A 19537-nucleotide genomic window follows, 5' to 3' on the forward strand; every position below is an offset into this window, starting at 1 on the left:
CGAATGAACCTTCCTCTGGATACGGACACGTGTTTGCATTCAGACGGATATTTGCGTATCAGAAACGAGTTATTGTTGAATAACGACGCGGGGAAAATCACTGTGCGTTGATACTCAGAAAGCCCACTGCATTCACACACACACACACACACACACACACACACACACACAGAGACGCAATGTACAGATGTTGCGCTCCCGTCCGGTCTGTGTGGGTGTCCCCTGAACGCGCACGCAGGAACTTCTTTTCCTGTCGAGAGCGCGACATATGACGTAAGCGGCTTGCCGCGCAGTGATGATGGCGGTGCGTGAACGCGCAGTAAAAGTAATGGCTGCTCTGGATCGGCGGGTGCCTAGCCTCGATGATTTTGTGGGTCAAAGCTGGAGCGCGTGGGCCGAGTGGGCCGGTGTGACAGCGGCGGAGGGTAAGGAGGCGCACCGACGCAAACACCGGCCGCTGCGAAGCCGTTTAACCGACGCGCTGTTGCTTATTTTCGGGTAAACGGAGGAGCGAGCTAACCGTGTTACCCAAACAAAGACCCTGCCGGGTCCTAGCGCTGGGTGGGTAACGTGTTGCTCGCGCCCGGGTCCCGCTGCCAAAGCCGCCTTCCCGAAAAAAAAACAAGTGCTACTTATTGAAGCGTAGCCCTTCTAGTGTGCGGTCAACGGCGGCGGCCATGAAACAAGCTGCCAGTGTTTTAATTTGAGCGAAAGCGCCGGTGGCACCGGAGCGGAAGCGGGCCAGTGTGGATGGCCGGGCGAGCAACTTCTTCGCTGTGGGAAGCGAGGCTAGCGAGCTAGCAAGGGAGCTAGCCTGCCCACTGGCGATGAGGCGGCTAGCGTTAGCATGCGAATGCTAGCTAGGAGCCCCGAGAGTAGACAGCGAGGACGGAGGAGGAGGAGGAGGAGTCCGGATGCTGTTGCCACCATGTAAATGCTGGCCCGGTCTCTGGTACTCTGAGGTCCTTTCAATGTGATCTTCTCGTTGCTGTGGCCGTCAAAGCCTCCATCCAGCTGGTATTAACGAGTCTGCATGGCGACAGGCAATCTCATGTGTGGGACCTCTGCTGCACAAGTGCTCTTGCCCTCCCCATCTTTAAGTATGTGCGCTCACTCATTGTCTGGCAGCCCTACGACTGCTACCTTTCCCATACCTGTCCCATCAAGTCCTCTTCCAGCACACAACACCCACAGCTGCTGTTAGAGAAGTGACAACAATGACAGATGCCCTGCCGATCAGTTCCTTCGTGAATCCTAACCTTCAGGCCCGCTCGTGTGCACAATGTGTGACACGAGGTTTAAGCTTTGTCCCTCAACCGAACCTGAGATGCAACTTTTGGATGGCTTGACCTCTCAAGGGGCTTGATGAACCTGTGTGTGATGTTTCAGGGCCGGATGGGGATGAGTGCAGCAAGAATGGCAAAAAGGCTGCAGAGGCCATGTCGCTCAGTAAGGACGGTAAGTCGCGCGCATCACCCACAGGACACACGCAAGTCCCGTTGTTTGGGACGTGGGAAAGCGAGGGGGGCTGGAACTGGTGAGTCCCGGCCGATGGGACCGCTGACGTATCGGTTTGCAGAGAACGGGGCGATTTTTACGGCTCGGTCGGGTTGTGTGATAAAGCGTCCTCTGGAAGTCCAACAGACGCGTCCCCCCCCCCCCCCTTTGTGTCTGACCATGACTAATGAGATCAAAAGCCCCTCACGCCTCAATGCAGGACGTTTGGGGACTGAAGTCCGCTTCCACTGGCTCTTCATTATACAGCTGTGTTGTGTGTGTGACTGATTTGTGTGTCTGCTCTCTTGGAAGACATGTCCATCTTTGGCCTCTACCCCGGCCATGACGACTTCTACCTGGTGGTGTGCAGCCACTGCGGCCAGGTGGTGAAGCCGCAGGCGTTTGAAAAGCACTGCGAGCGGCGACACGCCCCCCTGGCCAAGCTGTACGCCCGACTGCGCTCCCCCACCCCCGCTGCCCAGCCGAGGCCCCACCACGGCCATTCCCCTTCCCACGGGACCAACGCTGGCTCGGCGGCGTCGTGGGAGGGCCGCGGCCAGGCGGCCGTGCAGCCACGGGCGGCCCCGCCTTCGCCTTCCACTCCCCCCCAGCACAGACACTCCAAGACCTCCAAGGATGGAGTACGGTAAGAGGCGAGCGGGGGAGAAGGTGGTCACCGGGCTCATTGTGGTCGTTTAGACTGCAATATTAAAATACCATGAATGAAATAGAATGATGTACAAATGTCTTTACTTCATTTCTATGTTGAATATATGTTTTGATTTTGTGAAATGGCATCAAAGCAATGGTTTCACATTTTGAGAAATGTGCTTTTCTACCTTCTAGTCAAAGCAGCCTGAGAGATTGGCTTCGACTCGGGTTCCTGCAGTCGCAATATAGCAAACTACCGCGGCCTTATTAGCCGGTCAGCTATGCAACGCAAACACTGGCTGCCTCCGTCCAAACGCATCAGACCCGCTTTAGCTCTCTAATTAACACCGTAGAGTTTGTTTTCTGAATCCGCCCTGAAACCAAAGTAAACAGCTAGTGGGGTTTCTGGAGCGATACGTGCCGACCTGTTTTCTAAAGCGGAAATAAACTGGCACACAACTTGAGGAGAACTTTTAAACGTTGTTTTTACTACTGTATCCATTGGTAGGCTTTAGAGAGGCGCATTGTACTCTAAGAATTTGTTTCATAAACATTTTAAAAGAGAAGAACATCAAATATTGACTCGATGAACAAGCTGCACGTAACAAATATGAACCACTGATCACATGATGCTGTCTCTGATGTGTGTGATCAGATTACAGCCAAACAACAACTAAACAGGCATATATATATATATATATATATATATATATATATATTATTGCCAGTGTTGGTTCAGGCTCAGCAGTGAATGTGATGCTCTTCTACCCCCCCCAGACATTCCCCGCTGGACAAGTCCTCCCACAGCGGCCACACCGACTCGTCCGTATTCAAGCAGCCGCCGCCTCTGGAGTCTCCAATGAGTTCCCCGCCGCCGTCTGTCCGCGATCCGCCCTGGCTGCACGGAGGCACGCCGCCTGGTCGGCCCTCACCCAGTGACCGGCCGCCCTCCCAGAACCAGAGGAAGGACTCCCCCCAGGGCTCCGCTGTGCCGAGCCACCGGGTCCCCAGACCCTACAACAAAGTGGCCTCCAGTGAGTACAGTATGAGCCGTTTGTGTAACGTACGCAGATGAATATATACGTGTCATCTAGTTTTATCTGTTCGGCATTTCGACCTACCAGAAAAATCTAAATTTCTTAGACACAAAAAAAAAAAATCTAATACTAATAAAGCAGGTTTTTACAACTCTGCAGAAGTTATTACGACAGTCCTTTTTTCTACTGTCATGACATTTGACGCCTACATATGGAACGGTGCCAACGGCGTCCATTGCATGCTGAGAAAGTAACAACACTGAGACTACGGCTGACACTAGCCATCCCAAAAGGTCTACTGTCGAGTTGTAATTGCGTATTTCCTCTGGATAGCACACGCCCAAGAGCGACAAAGAGGGTGAGTCTGGTGCTACCCTTTCTCTAATGAACATACCGTGTCAGTGCATTCCTGCAGACAAAATGTTTAATGGAAGGTTTGACACCGACTAATATGGATTGAAGCAAGATGTTGCTCAACATAAAAACAACCATAATAATAATCGGTTATTACTTTGGATTTAGCAATGCTGTTAATTTAGGTCAAAATGTATGTTTGTTTGTCTTTTGGTTGCACGAATGGAAAAACCATCACCTGATTCCACAAAATACCTAAAACTATTGAGCACGCTGGCTGTTTGCAGCTGCCGCAGGTTATTCTGCCTTCGATGTGCAGAAGCCGGAGGACATTAACGATGGGGACATTTTTTCAGTTATGAAAGCGCTGCACGCAGTTCAAATGTAGATTTTTATAATTCTAATTATCGATATATCTTTGGACTGTTGGTTATAGCCCTCAGTAAAATCTGGTGGATTTTTCAAAATGTGATGTTTTTTTCTAGATGTACTGGTACAAAAAAGTCCAGAATTAAAAATGCTACTTTGTTTAAAATATTGGCATTAAAATATACTTAAAGTGGACTTCTAAAAGTAAGCTACTCGTTATGCATAAAGCCCCCATTTTAAAATATCTATATTCCGAAAGTCATTCTCTTTTTTTGTTGCTTTAATGTGATTATCACTTTTAAAGTTGCTGCTGGTAAATGTGGAGTTTATAGGAACTACTTTCATTTACATAAGAACAGATGTGGAAGTTGTACACTAATATTGTCAAATAAAAGTAATAAGTAATAAAGCACATATTTCCCTCTGCTATGCAATTTATTAGTATACATTAATTACGTAACGAGGAAATACTCAACTCAAGTATTCGTAACTAATACTCGAGTTTCCTAGCGAGGACGCGTCTACGTTGCTGAAGTCATGCAGCACGTGTGTGGGGGGTCTGCTGTTGACGCTGTGGCGGTGTCTCCTCAGAGCGGGAGTGTGACTTGGACAAACACTGCGGCGTCCTGGACCCCGACAGGAAGAAGGTCTGCACCCGCCTGCTGACGTGCAACGTAAGCGCCCGACACGCCGCCCGCTCTCGCGTCTGTGAAATGTCGTCTCCTCGCTGGCCCCGTGCAGTGTCTGTGTTTCCTCAGAGAAGGGTGTAGCTGGGGAGATGGAGGTGTTACTTAGCTGTTGCACCTCCAGGACGTGTGTGTGTGTGTGTGTGTGTGTGTGTGTGTGTGTGTGTGTGTGTCGTGCTGCGCTCGAGGCAGAACATGGTGCTTTGTTTGCTGTTGGGACGATGAGTGTGTTGCAGGGCGGCTGTGTAGCATCAGTTCAACGTGTGTGTGTGAGAGTTTTGAGGCGACGGGCAGCGAGAAGGGCCCCCGGCGCAGGAAGAGCCCGCCGCCGCCGCCCGGTGCAGGAGGAAGTGGGGCCGAGACAGGATGACCCGACTAACAGGAAATGAAGACGCTGCTGTCATTTCAGCATTTATAAGCAACACTTGATGTTTATGATGTTGTTGAAAAATTTAAAAGGTTCTTTTTTGCCAAATAATAAGTGGATTAGATAGTTCTAAAACCATTTTTTTTAAATCCCCATACTGTTGTCACTTTGACACTTCCTATCAAACAGTTCAGTTGTGAGAAGTGAACTAAACAAACAGGAAGTACCAGTGCGAATGAATCAAATCATTCTGATTCATCAAAATACGATCCTATGGGCATTACGTGTAATTAATGCTTATGTGCAAACATCATTTGTATTCATAGTAAACGTGAAAGGATTCATTTTTTTTTTTTTCACAACCGTGTTCTAAAAATGGTGGAACGTTGAATAAACGTCCAGACGCTTTAATCGCATCGCGCTGAGTGAGAATGATGCCTAAGAAGATGAGAAATGCTTCCCTGCTGAGCGCAGCGTCTGCAAAGAAACACTCTGTGATCCACGTGAAGTGACGTCATGGCGAAACACGGCGCTTTATTTGGATTAAACGTGGTTTTTAAATGCTACGTCGCTTTTACACAACCTGCCATAAGGAAGCCTGAGGAGGCGATTTGTCCTCGTGTGCACTTTAATTTGCCATTAACGTAACGCTGCGCTCGTAACAAACTCCTGCCGTTATCCTCCACTGTTTTGGGGGATGAAATGACTGAAGTAACCAGAGAAGCAGCCAGAACACTGATCACTTCTCTGAAATGTGGTGCATCTAATCTTGATGTGGTTTCCATAAATGTATAAATACATGTGTAAAAGAATTGTTAAGTGAGAACCTCAGTGAGTGAAATTGATGGTTGGACTTAAACTAGCATGGATTAACCGTGTCAATACGTCAGTCTCCTCTTTCCACCGCCGACCTGCTGCGTTGGGCTCCATGCTGGTGCAACGGTGTCACAATGTTGCACCCTGCTGCAAAGTACCTCTACGCCTCATGTTGATCATCCAAGGCTGCTCCTATTGTTGAAGTCCAACCGTGGCCACCTACCAATGCGAGCCGTTTCAATGAGACGGAAGCGGGACTCATGGCGGGCGACCCTGTGTCCTCAGATCCACTCCATCCACCAACGACGGAAGGTGGTGGGCCGCAGCAAGAACTTCAACCAGCTGGTGGCGGAACTGAAGACCAAGGTCCGCGAGAAAGGGGCCCAATCCCTGGAGGGAGGCTCCTCTGCCGGGCGATCTCCCAGCCCGGAGGCCCCCAAGGAGCAGGCGGGGGCGCCGCACTGCAGGCGGCCTCTGGCCAGCCTCCCTGCCTTCAGGTGAGGGGCGCGCGCCGTGTCCGCTGAACACAAGCGGTTCGAGCCTTGAGTTTGCTTCCACATGAAAGGCCGCAGCTCACGAATGAACCACCGTGGGCTCGCCGGTCCCTAGTTTAGGGTCAGATGTTGGAGACGACCATGTGGAGGTTTGTTTTGATGTGGACTGGCAGGTGTTATTGATCTCCTGTGGTTTAGTCCCAACTCAGACCTGCAGCCACATTCTGGGGGATCGAATTCGCACAGTTCTTTGTTTCTCGAGAGACTGTAATTGAACGAACTCTCATCGTCCTTGCAGCCGGTCTACTACGGTGTCGGAGAGCAACACGGAGGACGACGAGCATCAGGAGGAGGGGAGTCGCCGAGCCCCCTCGCCCCTGGTCCACGGGCGGATCTCCAGCGACGACAGCGAGGCAGAAGGACCCGAGGAGCCCGCTGGGTTCCCGTGTTCCGCTGCGCATCCCAGACCAGCCGCGGTGAGCAGCGCGTACTCGAGTCCCCCATCGCAGCCGGAGGAGACGCCAGCTCCGTGATTCACGCGCCGTCTTCTCTCTCCAGGTGTGTTCGTTTGGCAGCCGCGCGCTGGCTCACGGCATCTACACGTTCGACCGGCGGCTTCACCACCTGAGGTCGGCTCTCAGCAGCATGCTGGAGCAGCACATCAGCGCACATCTGTGGAAGTAAGAAATCCTTCAGATTTTGATTTCCTTTTTATAAACAAATCGCTTACTTTGTCACTGAAAATAAGGCCGTCTGTGTGTCTGATACTCAAACCTGTTTCAGTGTTTATCGCCCGAACAAACTAAGCTTATATTGATTCTACTACTCCGAGGTCACCAGAGGGCTTTAATGCGTTCCTCTCCAGCATATTGAAGTGGTTCCATTCTCCGATTTGAAAAAAACAATCTGCTGACACTTCAAATATTCAGGGCTGTTGCTTTGAATGACCGAGCACTCAGATATTGGCCAATCTTTCCTCCCCCCCGTGTTCGTTTTCTGATCTGATCAGATCTTTGGGATAAAGTGGAGCGTAACCCACGTGTTGTTAGTCACTAAGAGATGGAGCAGATGGAGTGTTCTGCTGCCCAGAATAGCAGCAGTGAGGAGTCAGTGGAGTCCGACTAAGATGGAGACCGAGAGAGAACCCCGTTGCATCCATCTCTTTATTCTGTAAAGTTGTAGTTTGCATTTAAATCCTCCAGTTCTGACTTATCAATACTCGGCCACGTCCCAACAATGATTTCTAATGCTTCAGATTATCCCACAGGACCATATTCTCATCTAATGGCTGTTTCATTCGTTGATTTTATGGATTTACTTCTTTTACAGGAAAATACCTCAGGCAACAGACCTTCAATCTCCAGCTTCTGCAGCAAAGACCGTCACTTCCTCCTCGCCATTACATTCCAAAGTCCGCACGGGAAGTCACATCAGCTCCTCCCTCAAAGCCGCAGCATCCTCCTGCTCCTCCTCCAGCCGCGGCCCGGGCAGAGTCCCGGCAGCCTTTCAGTCCGAGAACTCCGGAGGCGGCGGCGGCGGAGGCGGCCACTCGGCGTCTCCGGGTAAGCCTGCGGCGGCGCGTCAGACGGGCGCCAGGCGACCCAAGAACCCCGTGGGGCGTCCCAGCAAGCAGATGCTGAAGCTGCGGGAGGAGGCCGCCGCCGCCGCCGCCCTCCGGAAGCGGAAGGCGCCGTCACAGGAAGGGGAGCATTCAGGCCCCGAAAGGAACTCCATCATCCTCCAGGACCGGGGCCGCCCACCTTCCTCGTCCTCCTCATCCTCCTCCTCCTCTTCCTCCTCCTCCTCTTCTTCGTCCTCGTCGTCGTCTTCGTCGTCGTCTTCTAAACCCCCCATTTCCTCCCCTCTCCCGCACGGACAGACCAATGGTACGCTTTCCCCCAGCGGGAAACCCCGCCCCCAGCCCTCCCCTTCAGAGTCCCATTCACCAGCCGCCAAGGCGGTCTGGACCTACAGACGCACTACGCACGCTCCTCTGGGCCATTCCTCCTCCCCAGACCCCTCCTCCTCCTCCGCCACCAACAACTCCCACAGCAGGGGGGGCGTGGGGGACTCAGGACTGCACGGGCAGGGCAGCGGGAGGGGCTTCGAGCACCATGTGAAGAAACGCAAGGGGGGCGGCGGCGGCGGCGGCGGCGGCGGCGTCGAGGAGCATTCGCCGTCCTCGAAGCACTCCGCGTACCGCCTGCCGCCCTCCTCCTCCGGCTCTGCCACCTCGTCGTCCTCCTCGCCGCGCTCCAACTTTTACCTCTGGAAGGACGGCAAAGGCGGGGGGCTGGCTGGGGGAGTGGAGAAGAAACTGGGCACACAGAAGGTGAGTCGGGACTGGAGATAAAGTCGTCCATGCCAACACACCGGGGAGATTCCCTCACCTTTAACACCTTTACCAAAGGGTTGGTTCTCGTGATAGTCGCTAGCACTACGCAGCTCAGCGTGACCGGAGAAAGAAATTGTGGCAGTCAAAAGGTCCAATATGCAGCTTTTCTGCTGGTAAAAGGTAAAAATAAGAAAGTTGTACCATCAACTTAAACGTTAAGGAAGTGTCCAACCTTCAAAACCTCCTCCTCTTTTCACGTCACCGGTGGGAGAGTCCTCCGTTGAATATGTTACACATCCGTTTATGAAATAATTAATAATTTTGTTTCTTTTGTCCCACAGCCAAAACTGCACCATTAAGAGTGCCTGCCTTACAAGCCACTAAGAGGGAGCCAGCGCCACTCAGTCGGGGGCTGAGGCAACAGGGCGCGTGTGTGCGTGTGTGCGTGCGCGTGTGTGCGTGTGTGCGTGCGTGTGTGTGTGTGTGTGTGTGTGCGTGCGTGCGTATCTACGCTGGGTGGGTCAGTCTGTGTGAATGTCTGGGGGAGAACATGGAGCGGGAGGGTGGGATGAAATTCAGAGTATGGATTTAGAAATACCTCAAGACCATCCAATTATGCTGCTAAATTAAATATGGTTTATAAGAATGTATTAAAATGTCCTTTCCACTTTGTTTCTTTGACTTATTTTAAGGCTATACATGTTTTCTGGTCACATTCACTAAACTTTTAAAGCGTATTCTAGTGGTCAAAGTTGGTCATCAGTGTTTGGAGTAATGAAGCTGCTGTATGATTATCATCACTGCTGTGGTGCTGGTCAAGTTCACTTACTGGGATTTTGTACTTTAACTGTTTTTAATGTGGCATTTGTATTGTGCACTTGACACCAGCTGCAATGCCAAAAAAATAATACACAAAACCCGTTGTGTATTTAGAAATGATACACTTGGGAATATGTTACTGTGGATTATTGAATCTGTTAAAACGAAGAGCCTCAAAAGAACAATATAAATGTGTTGAACCTATAGATCATATTTTATAACATTAACTGTTTTACATGCAAACCTGCAAGCAAACAAGTCTGAATAGCAAACGACTGGACTGAAAAGCAGGAAGGGAGTGAACCATCTGACTTCTCTCATACTCTTCGGCCTTCACCGTCGAGTCAAACCCGGAAGTGAGACGAGATATGACCCGGATGTGTTACATGACAACACGAGCCACGTCCGGTGGGAGTTCACCAGTTCCCTCCGCTGGGACCAGAGCAGCCGACACCTCCTTCTGTGCGGGATAAAGACGCGCAGTGAACCTCTATTCGCACATTCCAATGACACACAGTTATCTACTTAAATAAGGACGTCCATTAATAATCAAATACGATACTTTAATTGGACGCCGGCTTTGAAAACAACATCCCGGAAGTGCCGCCTGTCCGCAGTCGGTCGAATCGAGCGTCCACCGGGGAGAAGCCGGCCCGGTTATGGAGCCCGTGCCGTGTCGCGACGGCTTCACCTCCGCCTCTACGCCCGCGGGACGGCGCCGGTAGCCGGCCGGGGGATCGGCGGCATGCCGTCAGACGTGGAGTACAGCCCGGTGGGAGAGGGGCTGGGCATGCGGGACTACTGGCTCTACGTGTGGCTCCGCAGGGCGGCGGTGACCGCGGCTCACGTCACCGGGCTCGGCCTGACCCTCATCATCTCCCTGCTGTCCAGACCGGGGACCAGTGAGTGGATCCCTCCATCAACACACACTCCTAGTTACTTTTAATGAAGTTAAACGGGAGTTTGAATAAACCAAACCCACGTTATAATGAACAGAAACGACCACTGGCCTCATGTAGCTTTATCTATCATGCTCTCTTTATTCTAACAATACAAACTGTGCTGTGATGATCATTTTCTTAATGTCATTCTGGAGGTTCTAGTCGTTCAGTCATGTGTTGTTGAATTGTAAGCCGCTCACGGGTGTTTCTCTGTGTTGCAGGTCTGTTTTCTTGGCATCCAGTGTGCATGTCTGTGGCAGTAAGTTTACAGTCCAGTTCTTCTCTCTTCCACACACAGTGAAACGTGCACCGTGGCTCTCAGCTTGTCTTCTTCCTTCTGCACTGTGACACGAAGCGTTTTACTTTGATAAATCACATACTGTTCAAACATTCATCTAGAGCATAAAGACATGACATACATGCATACATGTAAAACTATTAACTTGCATGATCTTAAAAGGTTATGAATGTCAAAAATCTGAGAGTGCAAATCAGGTCCATTTGTGGAGATGGTCTCCTGATGAAATGTAGCTGAGGAAGTAATCCTGTGTAAAAAAACTAAATGTAACCTACTAAATTAATGCAGGACGTGATGTCACAGCTTAAACAGTTGGATATGAATTCCCCCGTAAACCGTCCGTGCACCTGTAGACCAACGGCCTCTATTGTGTCTCATTTCTTTCCGCTGTGAATAATAGATGTCGGGACGCCAGCGACTGTGTTGCATCACTACGTCAGTTATCGCGTTACATACTGAACTTCTGTTAGGAACCGCAGCTAAAAGGTTGTCATGATGTCACAGCGTGATTATGAGTTATGATCTTCATCATGAAGTCTGATCCGCAACGTTCACCGCCCTCTATTTAAATTATTACTATTAAATAAATTATCCCAACAAAATGATTCAATCCTAAAAACCTTTTGCAGGTAAATTCAGCTGCTTTCTGTCGTCTCTGTTGCAGTACTGCCTGTGTTTGACTGAAGGCGTCCTCCTCTTCTCGCCGGAAGGATTCCCCTTTTGTATAAAATCCCGGAAGTGTAAAGTCCGTCTCCACTGGTGCTGTCAGGCGCTGGTCCTGATCGCTGCAGCCGCTGGCCTGGGCTTCATGTTGGCCAGCAAGAGCGTGTCCGAGCTTCCCCACCTGGTCAGCTGGCACAGTTGGTTGGGCATCGGCACCGTGGCTGCCACCGTTCTCCAGGCCGCTTGCGGAATCTGCCTGATCTTCCCTAAACTGCTGCGTCTGTCCTCCTCTCCCCTGAGGCTCAAGTTGAAGCTGTACCACGCCACCTGTGGGCTGGTGGTCTACCTGCTGGCCACGGTGACCGTGGTGTCCGCCATGTTCTCCGACTGGTTCCAGGCCACGGTGAAAGGGGCGGCCTGGTGGGGCTTCCTCCTGCTGGCCCTCTTCCCTGCTCTGGTGGTGATGAACCAGATCACGAATGCTTACCTGCCCCGCAAGAAGCTCACGAGCTAGAGAGCACACATCCGCTCTGGTCTGTCGTTGGCCGTTTCGGATCTGCAGATACGAAAACTAAAGCAAGTAGCTCCACATGCTGGCAGCCCCACCGACTATTAGCATTCTTCTTTGCATTCTTCTGCGTACTCCATGCAAGGTGCCACCTGATCCTCACTCTACTGAGCAGGTGGCACCAAGAGCAACCTTCAGGGTTCAGCAGCTTCCACTCGTGTGAACGTTTAAGGTCATTGTAGCAACCAAAGGTACAGTCTGTTGTTAGCAGCAGGACGTGTTTGTATGAAGAGTTACTGTAATATATTAATTGATAAATTAATTGAATAACATCATTAATTGGATTGAAGTCATTTTAGGGTACAAAATACAAACATGCTGGGCTGTAGGATTAATTGAGCAGCGTGATTTTCTAGTTTGTGCACAATTTTCATAGCCGGCTCTCAGTGGCCAGTTAAACAACTGCAGCTTAAAACATTTAAACGTTGGCGTCTTTGACGCTGAAGAAGAAGAAACAGGCTTTTGTGAACAATATGTCAAATACCAAGTTGTATAGAGACATGGAGCAGGACAGTAGGACATTGCTACAAACCACCGCAGGGAGCAGTTGGAGGACAGCTGAACGTCTTTCATCTCTGGAGGACTATTTGCACTACTTAGGGTCTCAAAGACGTGAGGACACCGCACCATGAAGACGCTGTAGATGATTCAATACCAGCCGGTAAATACGTTATTTATTCATTTATGATATTTTGTGTTGTGTCTGTCTTGGCTGTTCAGAGCTTTTATTGATTATCCTTTGTGTGGTATTGGTTTCCTCAATGAGTCATTTGATTATGAAATGCTCGCATTGACACCAATAACCGGTTCTGTATGAAGCACTACTGGTGTTTGTGAAAGGCTGACAAACGAAGCGAAGAGGTCATTTGGGAGTCACGCGCTTTGTGTTTTAATCAAAAGGGGAAAAACGATTGTTTCTGCATCGCAAAGGATGAAAGATTTCTGTCCAGTGCGCTCGATGTCTCTGCGAGATCGGACCTAAAGATTGTACCAATAAGTGCAGGTTTCCACTAGTTATGAGCCAAGGAGAGATGAATGAAAAGCAGCTTCCCACTGGACGGACATTTAAGGGCTTTGGGTTTCTGAGGTCGTCCTCTGAGACACAGCGGACGTAATCCTCACTGGTTTCCCCACAACAAGCATTTTCTTTTTTGTATTGTTGGTTTTTGGACAGTAAACCATTTAAACAAACTGCAGCAGAGCATTTTTCACAATTGTACATCAATGGCTTTGGAGTCCATTAGAAATCCTTCGTATCTCCAGTCAGAGATGCTGGTCGATGTTACAGCCGCTCCAGTTCTCCCCCGAACTCGCTTTGACATTTTGGTTTCTCTTCCCTAAAATGAGGGTTCGTTTCCTCATCTGGATGCTTTGGTTGGATGTTTCCAACAATCAGGTTGCACTTCACTGCGAAAGGTGAAGAGATTCTGTGTGAACTTTAAATGTACTCAGCGTGCTTCTCAGGTCTGTTTGGTCCCAATTGTTGTAGGTTTGTTTTTGTCTTTGAACCTTCTGCAATAAACAAAAAAGCTACGTTTGAATTGTTTGCTTTTATTTCCAATGAGACAAATCTTTTGCAGTATAAAAAAATATGTAAGACATTTATTAAACAATCTGTATTTTTCCAATTGCCAAAGAGATTCTGACCGCAACCATTAATACAAATTATTTAAGTTATACTGTTAGATACTTGCACATAATAAGGACACATCCGAACTAAAGTGCCATTTTTCTCTTTGTAAATATCGTTTTTGGGAACAAATGAGTAAAGTGGGTTTGCAGAGTTGTTTTAAAAAGCTGAGGAAAGTGATCCTTAAAAATGTTTTCCAACTCACGGCTCCGGGTCCGACCTGGACGCAGAAGCACCTGCTCTCGTTTCTGCTGCTTTACAGTATCATGAATGCACGTCCAACTGTTCCTGTCCACGTGGACGCACACTCGAGCACGTTCACTGTGATCGGCCTCAGTGCTGTGACACCCACCTGCTCGAGACATCGAGTCTCGGAGGTGGAGACGCACGAGGCAGCACCGCGAAGCTCAGGTTGTTTTTTGTGCGTCTGTGTTTGACGCAGCCAACCAGTATGATTATAAAGTCATTCAAACTGCTACACAAGCGCTGACGGGCCCAACATGGATGAGCGTTGTGTCGGTTCAGCCTGCTGTAGGAAGAGTGCTCACACCAGGACGCTGCACTCAACCTCCAGGGGTCAGAGTTCACGGCGAAGGGTCGGGTCCTGGCGGTTTGTCCTCACAGATGAATGCGACGGAGCTGTTCAGCAGGTCATACACGTTGACCTCCACCACCTCCGCCGACTCCGCCCCCTCCCGTCCACCGGCCAGCGCCACAAACACCTGCTGGGCCTGCTCCTCACAGAGGATTGACTCCGCCCCTCCGATGTCTGTTGGGTCCGTTGCTATCTCCTGATTGGACAGTCATATTTTCTCAACATTAGTTCATTTTGAAAAGGTAAAAATGTTCAGAGGGTTTGCTCTTCAGCAGCATGTCAGTCAGTGTTTCTTTTGTTAGTGACATCATTAAAGGGGTGTGGCCGGCTGGATGGTCAGCAGAGCTGTCCAATAGCGTGGCTCAGTCAAACAGTGCAATGCAGATTGAAGTCATTTTATGATGCAACACTCTCCTTTTTATGAATAACGCGAGACTCCAGTGTGTTATTTGTCAAACTATAAACAAATGTACTTACTGCGTGGGAGGTGGAGGCCCCCGGGGTCTCCATGTGGCAGGAGAGCAGGTGGTCCTGCAGCTCCAGCTGGGAGGAGCAGACCAGGGAGCAGGGGGGGCAGCTGAACGCCTCGCCGGGGGCCACGTGCTGGCTGCCGATGTGCTCCTGCATCTCCTCCTCCCCTCCCAACAGGGACGGGCAGTAGGGACACTGCAGCGCCGCCGCCGCCCCCGCCGCAGCCGCCGAGCCTGGAGGCAGACAAACTCCTGTCACTAACGCAACGAAGCAGAGGATGTTAAGACCCGTCGTTACTGTGCAGCTACCAACGAGATGCGGCGTCTCCCTTCAGTTTATACAAGGGACACACGTCCATGACGGAGCAATCAGGTGTGTTTTCTGGAATGCAAACTCCTCACGCGAGTAGATTCCACGCAAAGGGAACGCGAAGAGGCGATTGGTTGCAAACAACGCAAATGATCAATTTGCAAATACCATTTTTCTACTTCAAAGCTTCTCGTGGAGATGAAGAAAGAGACTGAAGAGCTGCGGCGTCTCACCTTGGTGCTCAGCGGCCTGGTGTTTGGCCACAGTGGCGGCGCTGGGAAAGAACTTGAAGCAGACGTCACACTGGACCAGGGTCTTGAGCTGCCGGGTGTGGTTGGCAAACACCTCCGGGTGGTTGGTCCTGTTGTGGTACCACAGGCCTGACAGTTGCTACGGCAACAGAGATCGACAAATGCAAAAAACTAAACATCCGACGATCGCCCCCTCAAACTGGCCAGCAGCTGTGAACCGGTCTCGGTCCTACCTGGTAAGACTTGTTGCACAGGTCGCAGCTGAAGGGCTTGGTCCCGCTGTGTGTGCCTTTGTGTTTGTCCAGCAGGGCGGCGCTGGTGAACATCTTGCTACAGGTGGGACACTTGTGGAACTCCTTCGGGTGGACCTCCTGGATGTGCTGGCGATGCTCCTCCAGCGAGGAGAAGCTCAGGCAACACTTTTGACAGTCGCGAGGCTCCGACAAATCTGACGGGGTGCAGAAAGGAACGCTGGGTTTTATGACTAGCGTGCGTTTACAGCATTACAATATCCGTTTGGTCTAATCAAGGCCCCGGTAGCTGATGCATGGGCGCGAGGCCTTACTGTGGAAGGTGTGCAGGTGGACGGTGAGTCCGCTGGCCTGGCTGTACCCTTTGCCGCACTCTCTGCACACGTACGGCCGATCCCCAGTGTGCGTTCTCACGTGGCGGGTCAGCTCAATGGACTGGGCGAACACCGCCTTGCAATACTGACACACGTACATCTTTCCTGAAGCCAAAAAGAGACAAGTGCTGACTGCGCTGAGAAGAGATTTAGAAAATCCAAAAAGGTCAGAAAAGCTCTTAACAGGCTAACTCATCATCAGAGACTTCTCCCTCTCCATCACGGTCACAGAACATGGGAGTCTGAGCTTTAAGTGGACCTGGGTCATTACGGGCGCGCAGTGGGGTGACCTGTGCGTGTTTACCCTCAGAGTGCTTCTTCTTGGTGTGGTATGCCAGTGCAGCAGCCACGCCGAAGCTCATGTCACAGTGTTTGCAGCGGTACGGTTTCTCTCCCGTGTGCAGCCTCATGTGATTCTTCAGGGACGAGTTGGCGCCAAACTTTGCGCCGCAGTCGTCACAGGTGAACGGTTTCTCCTCAAAGTGCTCGGTGCGCTTGTGGTAGGTCATGCCTGGGGTGTGAGGAGAGGGAAGACACACATTCTTACCATGTCAGGACGTTAAAAAAAAACAACAACAACAACAACAACATGGCGCTGCATCTAATATCAGATATTCATTAGACAGCGGCAGAGATAGAAAGGACAAGGCGCTGCGAGCCGCCGCCGCGCGGGGGCGACTCCCACGCCTCCCTGACTCACCCGATGGGTGGGCGAAGGCCTTCCCGCAGAGGTCGCAGGCCACCTTCTTCTTCTTCTGGGCCCGCGCGGTGTTGCGGTGCGCCTCGGCCCGGTGCCGCTGCAGGGCCCGCTGGTTGGCCAGTTTCAGCGGGCACTGAGGGCACTGCTGCTCACACTCCTGGGACATGGAGCAGCGCTTCACGTGGGCCAGCATGCGACACTTGTAGGCAAACGCCTTCTTGCACCAGCGACAGGAGTAGGGCTTGGAGGGGGACGAGGAGGAGTTTGGCGAGGCATCGGCGACCTTCTCGCTGTCCTCGGTCTCCTCCTTGATGCTTCCCTCCTCCTCTTCCTCCTCCTCCTCCTCCTCCTCCTCCTCCTCCTCCTGCTGGGCTTTACTGTTGGTGCCGTTCGGCTTCTCTGAGTCATCTGGAAAGGTTGTAGGAAAAAAAATATAAATATCCACAGCTGAACACGGGCTTTTGGTCACAAAGGGCTCTTTACCTCCAGTTCCTTCTGGCTGCTGGGAGTCCCTGTGCACCTCCCCCAGCAGAAGGAGCAGCGGGGAGGGGAAGTCGGAGGGGTTTTTGTGTTGAATGGCGCGGAGCAGCCCGAGCAGCGCTCCCTCACTGAGCTGGCCCTCCTTCACTCTGCTCACCAGCATCTCCAGCGCTGACCTGGGGTCTGCTCCCGCCTCCGCGCAGCACTGACTCACGACCTGCACCGGCACAAATGCCGCTTTATTTTCCTTAATTACCTGAGAGCAACTGGTCTGATTCTTAGTGGTACCTGCTTCTACTAAGAGCTTTTTACTCTACTGCATCTCCGCGGTACTTACAATACTTTTTACTTCATACGTCTCAGAGGTAAATATAGTACTTGTATCCACTTTCACACTGTAAAGGTTGAAGAAAATCGATTCCACTGTTTTAAATTCACTCCATCATTCTATTATAGTCAAACCTCTGCAGAGACAGAGCTCAAAGTAACGCGAGTGAGTCCTGCAGGCAAAGCGCTAATGGCGTCCTGATGAAACAAGCCAGTGCGAGTTCTCTTACTATTCCCAATCAGTTTGAATGATGTTGTCCTACCGGTCTCTCCTGCTTGTCCACACTGGTCTGCGCTGCCTGGCTCAGCAGCTCCAGGACGGACGGCATGCTGCCGAGGAGCTCCACAAGTTGAGAGGAATGTTCCAGAAAAACGGCGGCAGGCCCGTCCGACGCCTCGGCTGCCGTTCTGTTGGGTTCTTCCTCTGCCCTTTCAGAGGGTCGCTCTCCTTCTGCACCTGCGCACGCCGCGACATGAAGACCAGGCAGTCAGTCCCAAGCAGCGAACGGTTGTTGTTCTACTGGAATGTGTTTTTAGTAACGATGTGTTCATGGCCGACACTGACCTGAGCACGCGGGGAGCTCCACGCAGGCCTTCTTACGTGCTGGCTCCTCTCGGTCCTCACTGTCCCTCTGAGCCGCTTTCTTCTTCAGCTCAGGTCCAGGCTCCGTTTGGTCCGGCGCGCAGTCCTCCGCGGGTACGGCGGGACCTTCGGGGTCCGCGCTTTGGGCTTTGTTGATCATGGCGAGGCCCGGGGCCTGTGCGGAGACGAGTGGCACTGGCACTGGGACTTGTTTGCTCACGAGACTGGTAAGGACATTTTTGAATCCGACGGCCACGTCGAACATCTGCAGGCTGTCTGCAGCGGCGACGATGCGGCCCACGTTGTGTTTGCCGAGCGGCAGCTTGCCGGTGTAGACCATGTCCAGCAGACAGCTGAACTCCTGCGAGGACACCATGGCCGTGTCGATGGAGATGGTGTCGGAGCCGTCCAGGAGAGACCTGTCGAAGAGCAAGACCATTTTGTTTCTTTTCTAGTACCCAAGTGACCTGAACGATAAAGAGTCACATTATGACGTGACAGGCAAAATCAGCACTGAAACGAAAATAAATATATATTTGAAACCTGATTCCAGTGTCAATGTAATAATGGTCAGCTTGCATTCTGCCTACAAACACTCGAATTAGAATTGTTTTAGAAATGTGTGTGTATTTATTCAGATATCAAACGCTCTTATGGTTTAGGAGACGTGTCTGATTCATTAATGTACTCTGATCTTAATGCGTGTATATTAATATTGAGACAGGGTGAAACCTGACAACTGCCCTCCAGTATTTAAGAGTGACTAGACCCTGAAAAAAAGATCTTACTCTCCTCAAATGCACAAAGACGGTTGAAAGCTACAGCAGAGAAACAAATAAGCAGATGATGAATCGCCTCTGACAGCACGAGACCCCCGAGCCCCCCCCCCTCACACCCACCAAGCAGCTGAATGATCACCTGCACACTACCTGAAGAGCATGCTGGAGGCGGCCAGTACCAGTTTATGTGCGCGGTGGGTGCTGTCGCCCACCAGGATGGTGCAGTCGCAGAAGTGTCCCTCCTTCCTCAGGGCCCACAGCTGCTGCATCAGCTGGCTGCTGTAGTTCGGCAGCTCCAGCATCGCTGCGAGGAGAGACCGCCGCGCGTGTGCTCAGCTGCTAAAGTAGATGATGGTGCTTATGTTTACAGCGGTACATTGAACACAGGACACGGCGCGGGGACTGGTTCGTCTGAGAAAGTGTGGTGTCAGGTCACGTGTGTCCCGCTAACGCGCAGGTTTAAGATGCTGAGAGCTAACGTTACTCTGCCCTCTGGCAGGCGCTAGCTTTAGCTTTAGCTTTAGCTGCGGGCGGTAATGTCGTCTCGAAAGGTTACCATCGTGAAACCAGTGGAGCTCATTGGGAAAGTGGAACAAACGGCCGCCAGGGACCGTCCGACACGCCGCTCGCAGTCAATGGACGTTTTGGTATTACCTTGAATTATTCAAACGATCCGTCTCTTTATTTAAACTCCGTCGCTGAACAACGCTGCTCTGCGCAATAAAGCTTTCGCCGTTTTGAAAATGGCGACAGGCGGTCCGGCAGCCAAATGGGTCCGTTTCCGGTTAAGGAAAATGCTCCTGGTTTTCCCCACAGATATAACGCTATGTACATCTATATCTATATCTGATCGTTCGCTTGGTTAAAATGGTTAAATAGTAATAGTGTTTTT

General features: G+C 51.1%; 3 protein-coding genes across 8 annotated transcripts; 2 read left to right on the forward strand and 1 right to left on the reverse strand.

Moving 5' to 3' along the window:
• The first annotated feature begins 205 nt into the window (after window positions 1–205).
• Window positions 206–9273, forward strand: atxn7l2a (ataxin 7-like 2a). 2 transcript variants are annotated; one of them, XM_040203172.2, is made up of 10 exons: window positions 206–425; window positions 1390–1458; window positions 1810–2143; window positions 2926–3182; window positions 4500–4582; window positions 6063–6274; window positions 6570–6747; window positions 6830–6951; window positions 7601–8603; window positions 8948–9273. In XM_040203172.2, exons 1-10 carry the CDS (start codon window positions 296–298, stop codon window positions 8963–8965), a joined length of 2406 nt encoding a protein of 801 aa, XP_040059106.2. In that variant the 5' UTR covers window positions 206–295; the 3' UTR covers window positions 8966–9273. The 2 variants fall into 2 exon arrangements, with proteins under 2 accessions (XP_040059106.2, XP_040059107.2); XM_040203173.2 differs by having other exon boundaries at window positions 301–1100.
• cyb561d1 (cytochrome b561 family, member D1) lies at window positions 9058–13436 on the forward strand. Its single transcript, XM_040203180.2, has 3 exons — window positions 9058–10327; window positions 10588–10625; window positions 11329–13436. Exons 1-3 carry the CDS (start codon window positions 10171–10173, stop codon window positions 11839–11841), a joined length of 708 nt encoding a protein of 235 aa, XP_040059114.2. The 5' UTR covers window positions 9058–10170; the 3' UTR covers window positions 11842–13436.
• On the reverse strand, window positions 13431–19529 carry zbtb40 (zinc finger and BTB domain containing 40). 5 transcript variants are annotated; one of them, XM_078092323.1, is made up of 12 exons: window positions 19300–19450; window positions 18796–18984; window positions 17849–18285; window positions 17547–17740; window positions 16960–17173; window positions 16477–16884; window positions 16081–16287; window positions 15717–15881; window positions 15385–15599; window positions 15134–15290; window positions 14598–14824; window positions 13431–14316 (listed from the first exon to the last, which is right to left on the reverse strand). In XM_078092323.1, the coding sequence occupies exons 2-12, from the start codon at window positions 18945–18947 to the stop codon at window positions 14110–14112; spliced, it is 2583 nt and encodes an 860-aa protein (XP_077948449.1). In that variant the 5' UTR covers window positions 18948–18984; window positions 19300–19450; the 3' UTR covers window positions 13431–14109. The 5 variants fall into 5 exon arrangements, with proteins under 5 accessions (XP_077948449.1, XP_077948448.1, XP_077948452.1 ...); XM_078092322.1 differs by having other exon boundaries at window positions 14598–14842; XM_078092326.1 differs by having other exon boundaries at window positions 14598–14842; window positions 18785–18984; window positions 19300–19446.
• Window positions 19530–19537: the final 8 nt, after the last annotated feature.

This window comes from Gasterosteus aculeatus, chromosome 17 (genome assembly GCF_964276395.1).
Source record: "Gasterosteus aculeatus chromosome 17, fGasAcu3.hap1.1, whole genome shotgun sequence".
NCBI classification, from domain to species: Eukaryota; Metazoa; Chordata; class Actinopteri; order Perciformes; family Gasterosteidae; genus Gasterosteus; species Gasterosteus aculeatus.

What these genes read in the sequence shown, in the direction of transcription:
- atxn7l2a (XM_040203172.2), top strand. Translation starts at nt 296, where the DNA reads ATGATGGCGGTGCGTGAACGCGCAGTAAAAGTAATGGCTGCTCTGGAT. An exon ending in CCCGCCTGCTGACGTGCAAC is followed by an intron (nt 4,583 to 6,062) that starts GTAAGCGCCCGA and finishes CTGTGTCCTCAG; the next exon opens with ATCCACTCCATCCACCAACG. An exon ending in ATCAGCGCACATCTGTGGAA is followed by an intron (nt 6,952 to 7,600) that starts GTAAGAAATCCT and finishes CTTCTTTTACAG; the next exon opens with GAAAATACCTCAGGCAACAG.
- zbtb40 (XM_078092322.1), bottom strand. Translation starts at nt 18,947, where the DNA reads ATGCTGGAGCTGCCGAACTACAGCAGCCAGCTGATGCAGCAGCTGTGG. An exon ending in TGGACAAGCAGGAGAGACCG is followed by an intron (nt 17,174 to 17,546) that starts GTAGGACAACAT and finishes GTGCCGGTGCAG; the next exon opens with GTCGTGAGTCAGTGCTGCGC. An exon ending in GGGCCTCCACCTCCCACGCA is followed by an intron (nt 14,317 to 14,597) that starts GTAAGTACATTT and finishes CTGTCCAATCAG; the next exon opens with GAGATAGCAACGGACCCAAC.
- cyb561d1 (XM_040203180.2), top strand. Translation starts at nt 10,171, where the DNA reads ATGCCGTCAGACGTGGAGTACAGCCCGGTGGGAGAGGGGCTGGGCATG. An exon ending in GCTGTCCAGACCGGGGACCA is followed by an intron (nt 10,328 to 10,587) that starts GTGAGTGGATCC and finishes TCTGTGTTGCAG; the next exon opens with GTCTGTTTTCTTGGCATCCA. An exon ending in CAGTGTGCATGTCTGTGGCA is followed by an intron (nt 10,626 to 11,328) that starts GTAAGTTTACAG and finishes TCTCTGTTGCAG; the next exon opens with TACTGCCTGTGTTTGACTGA.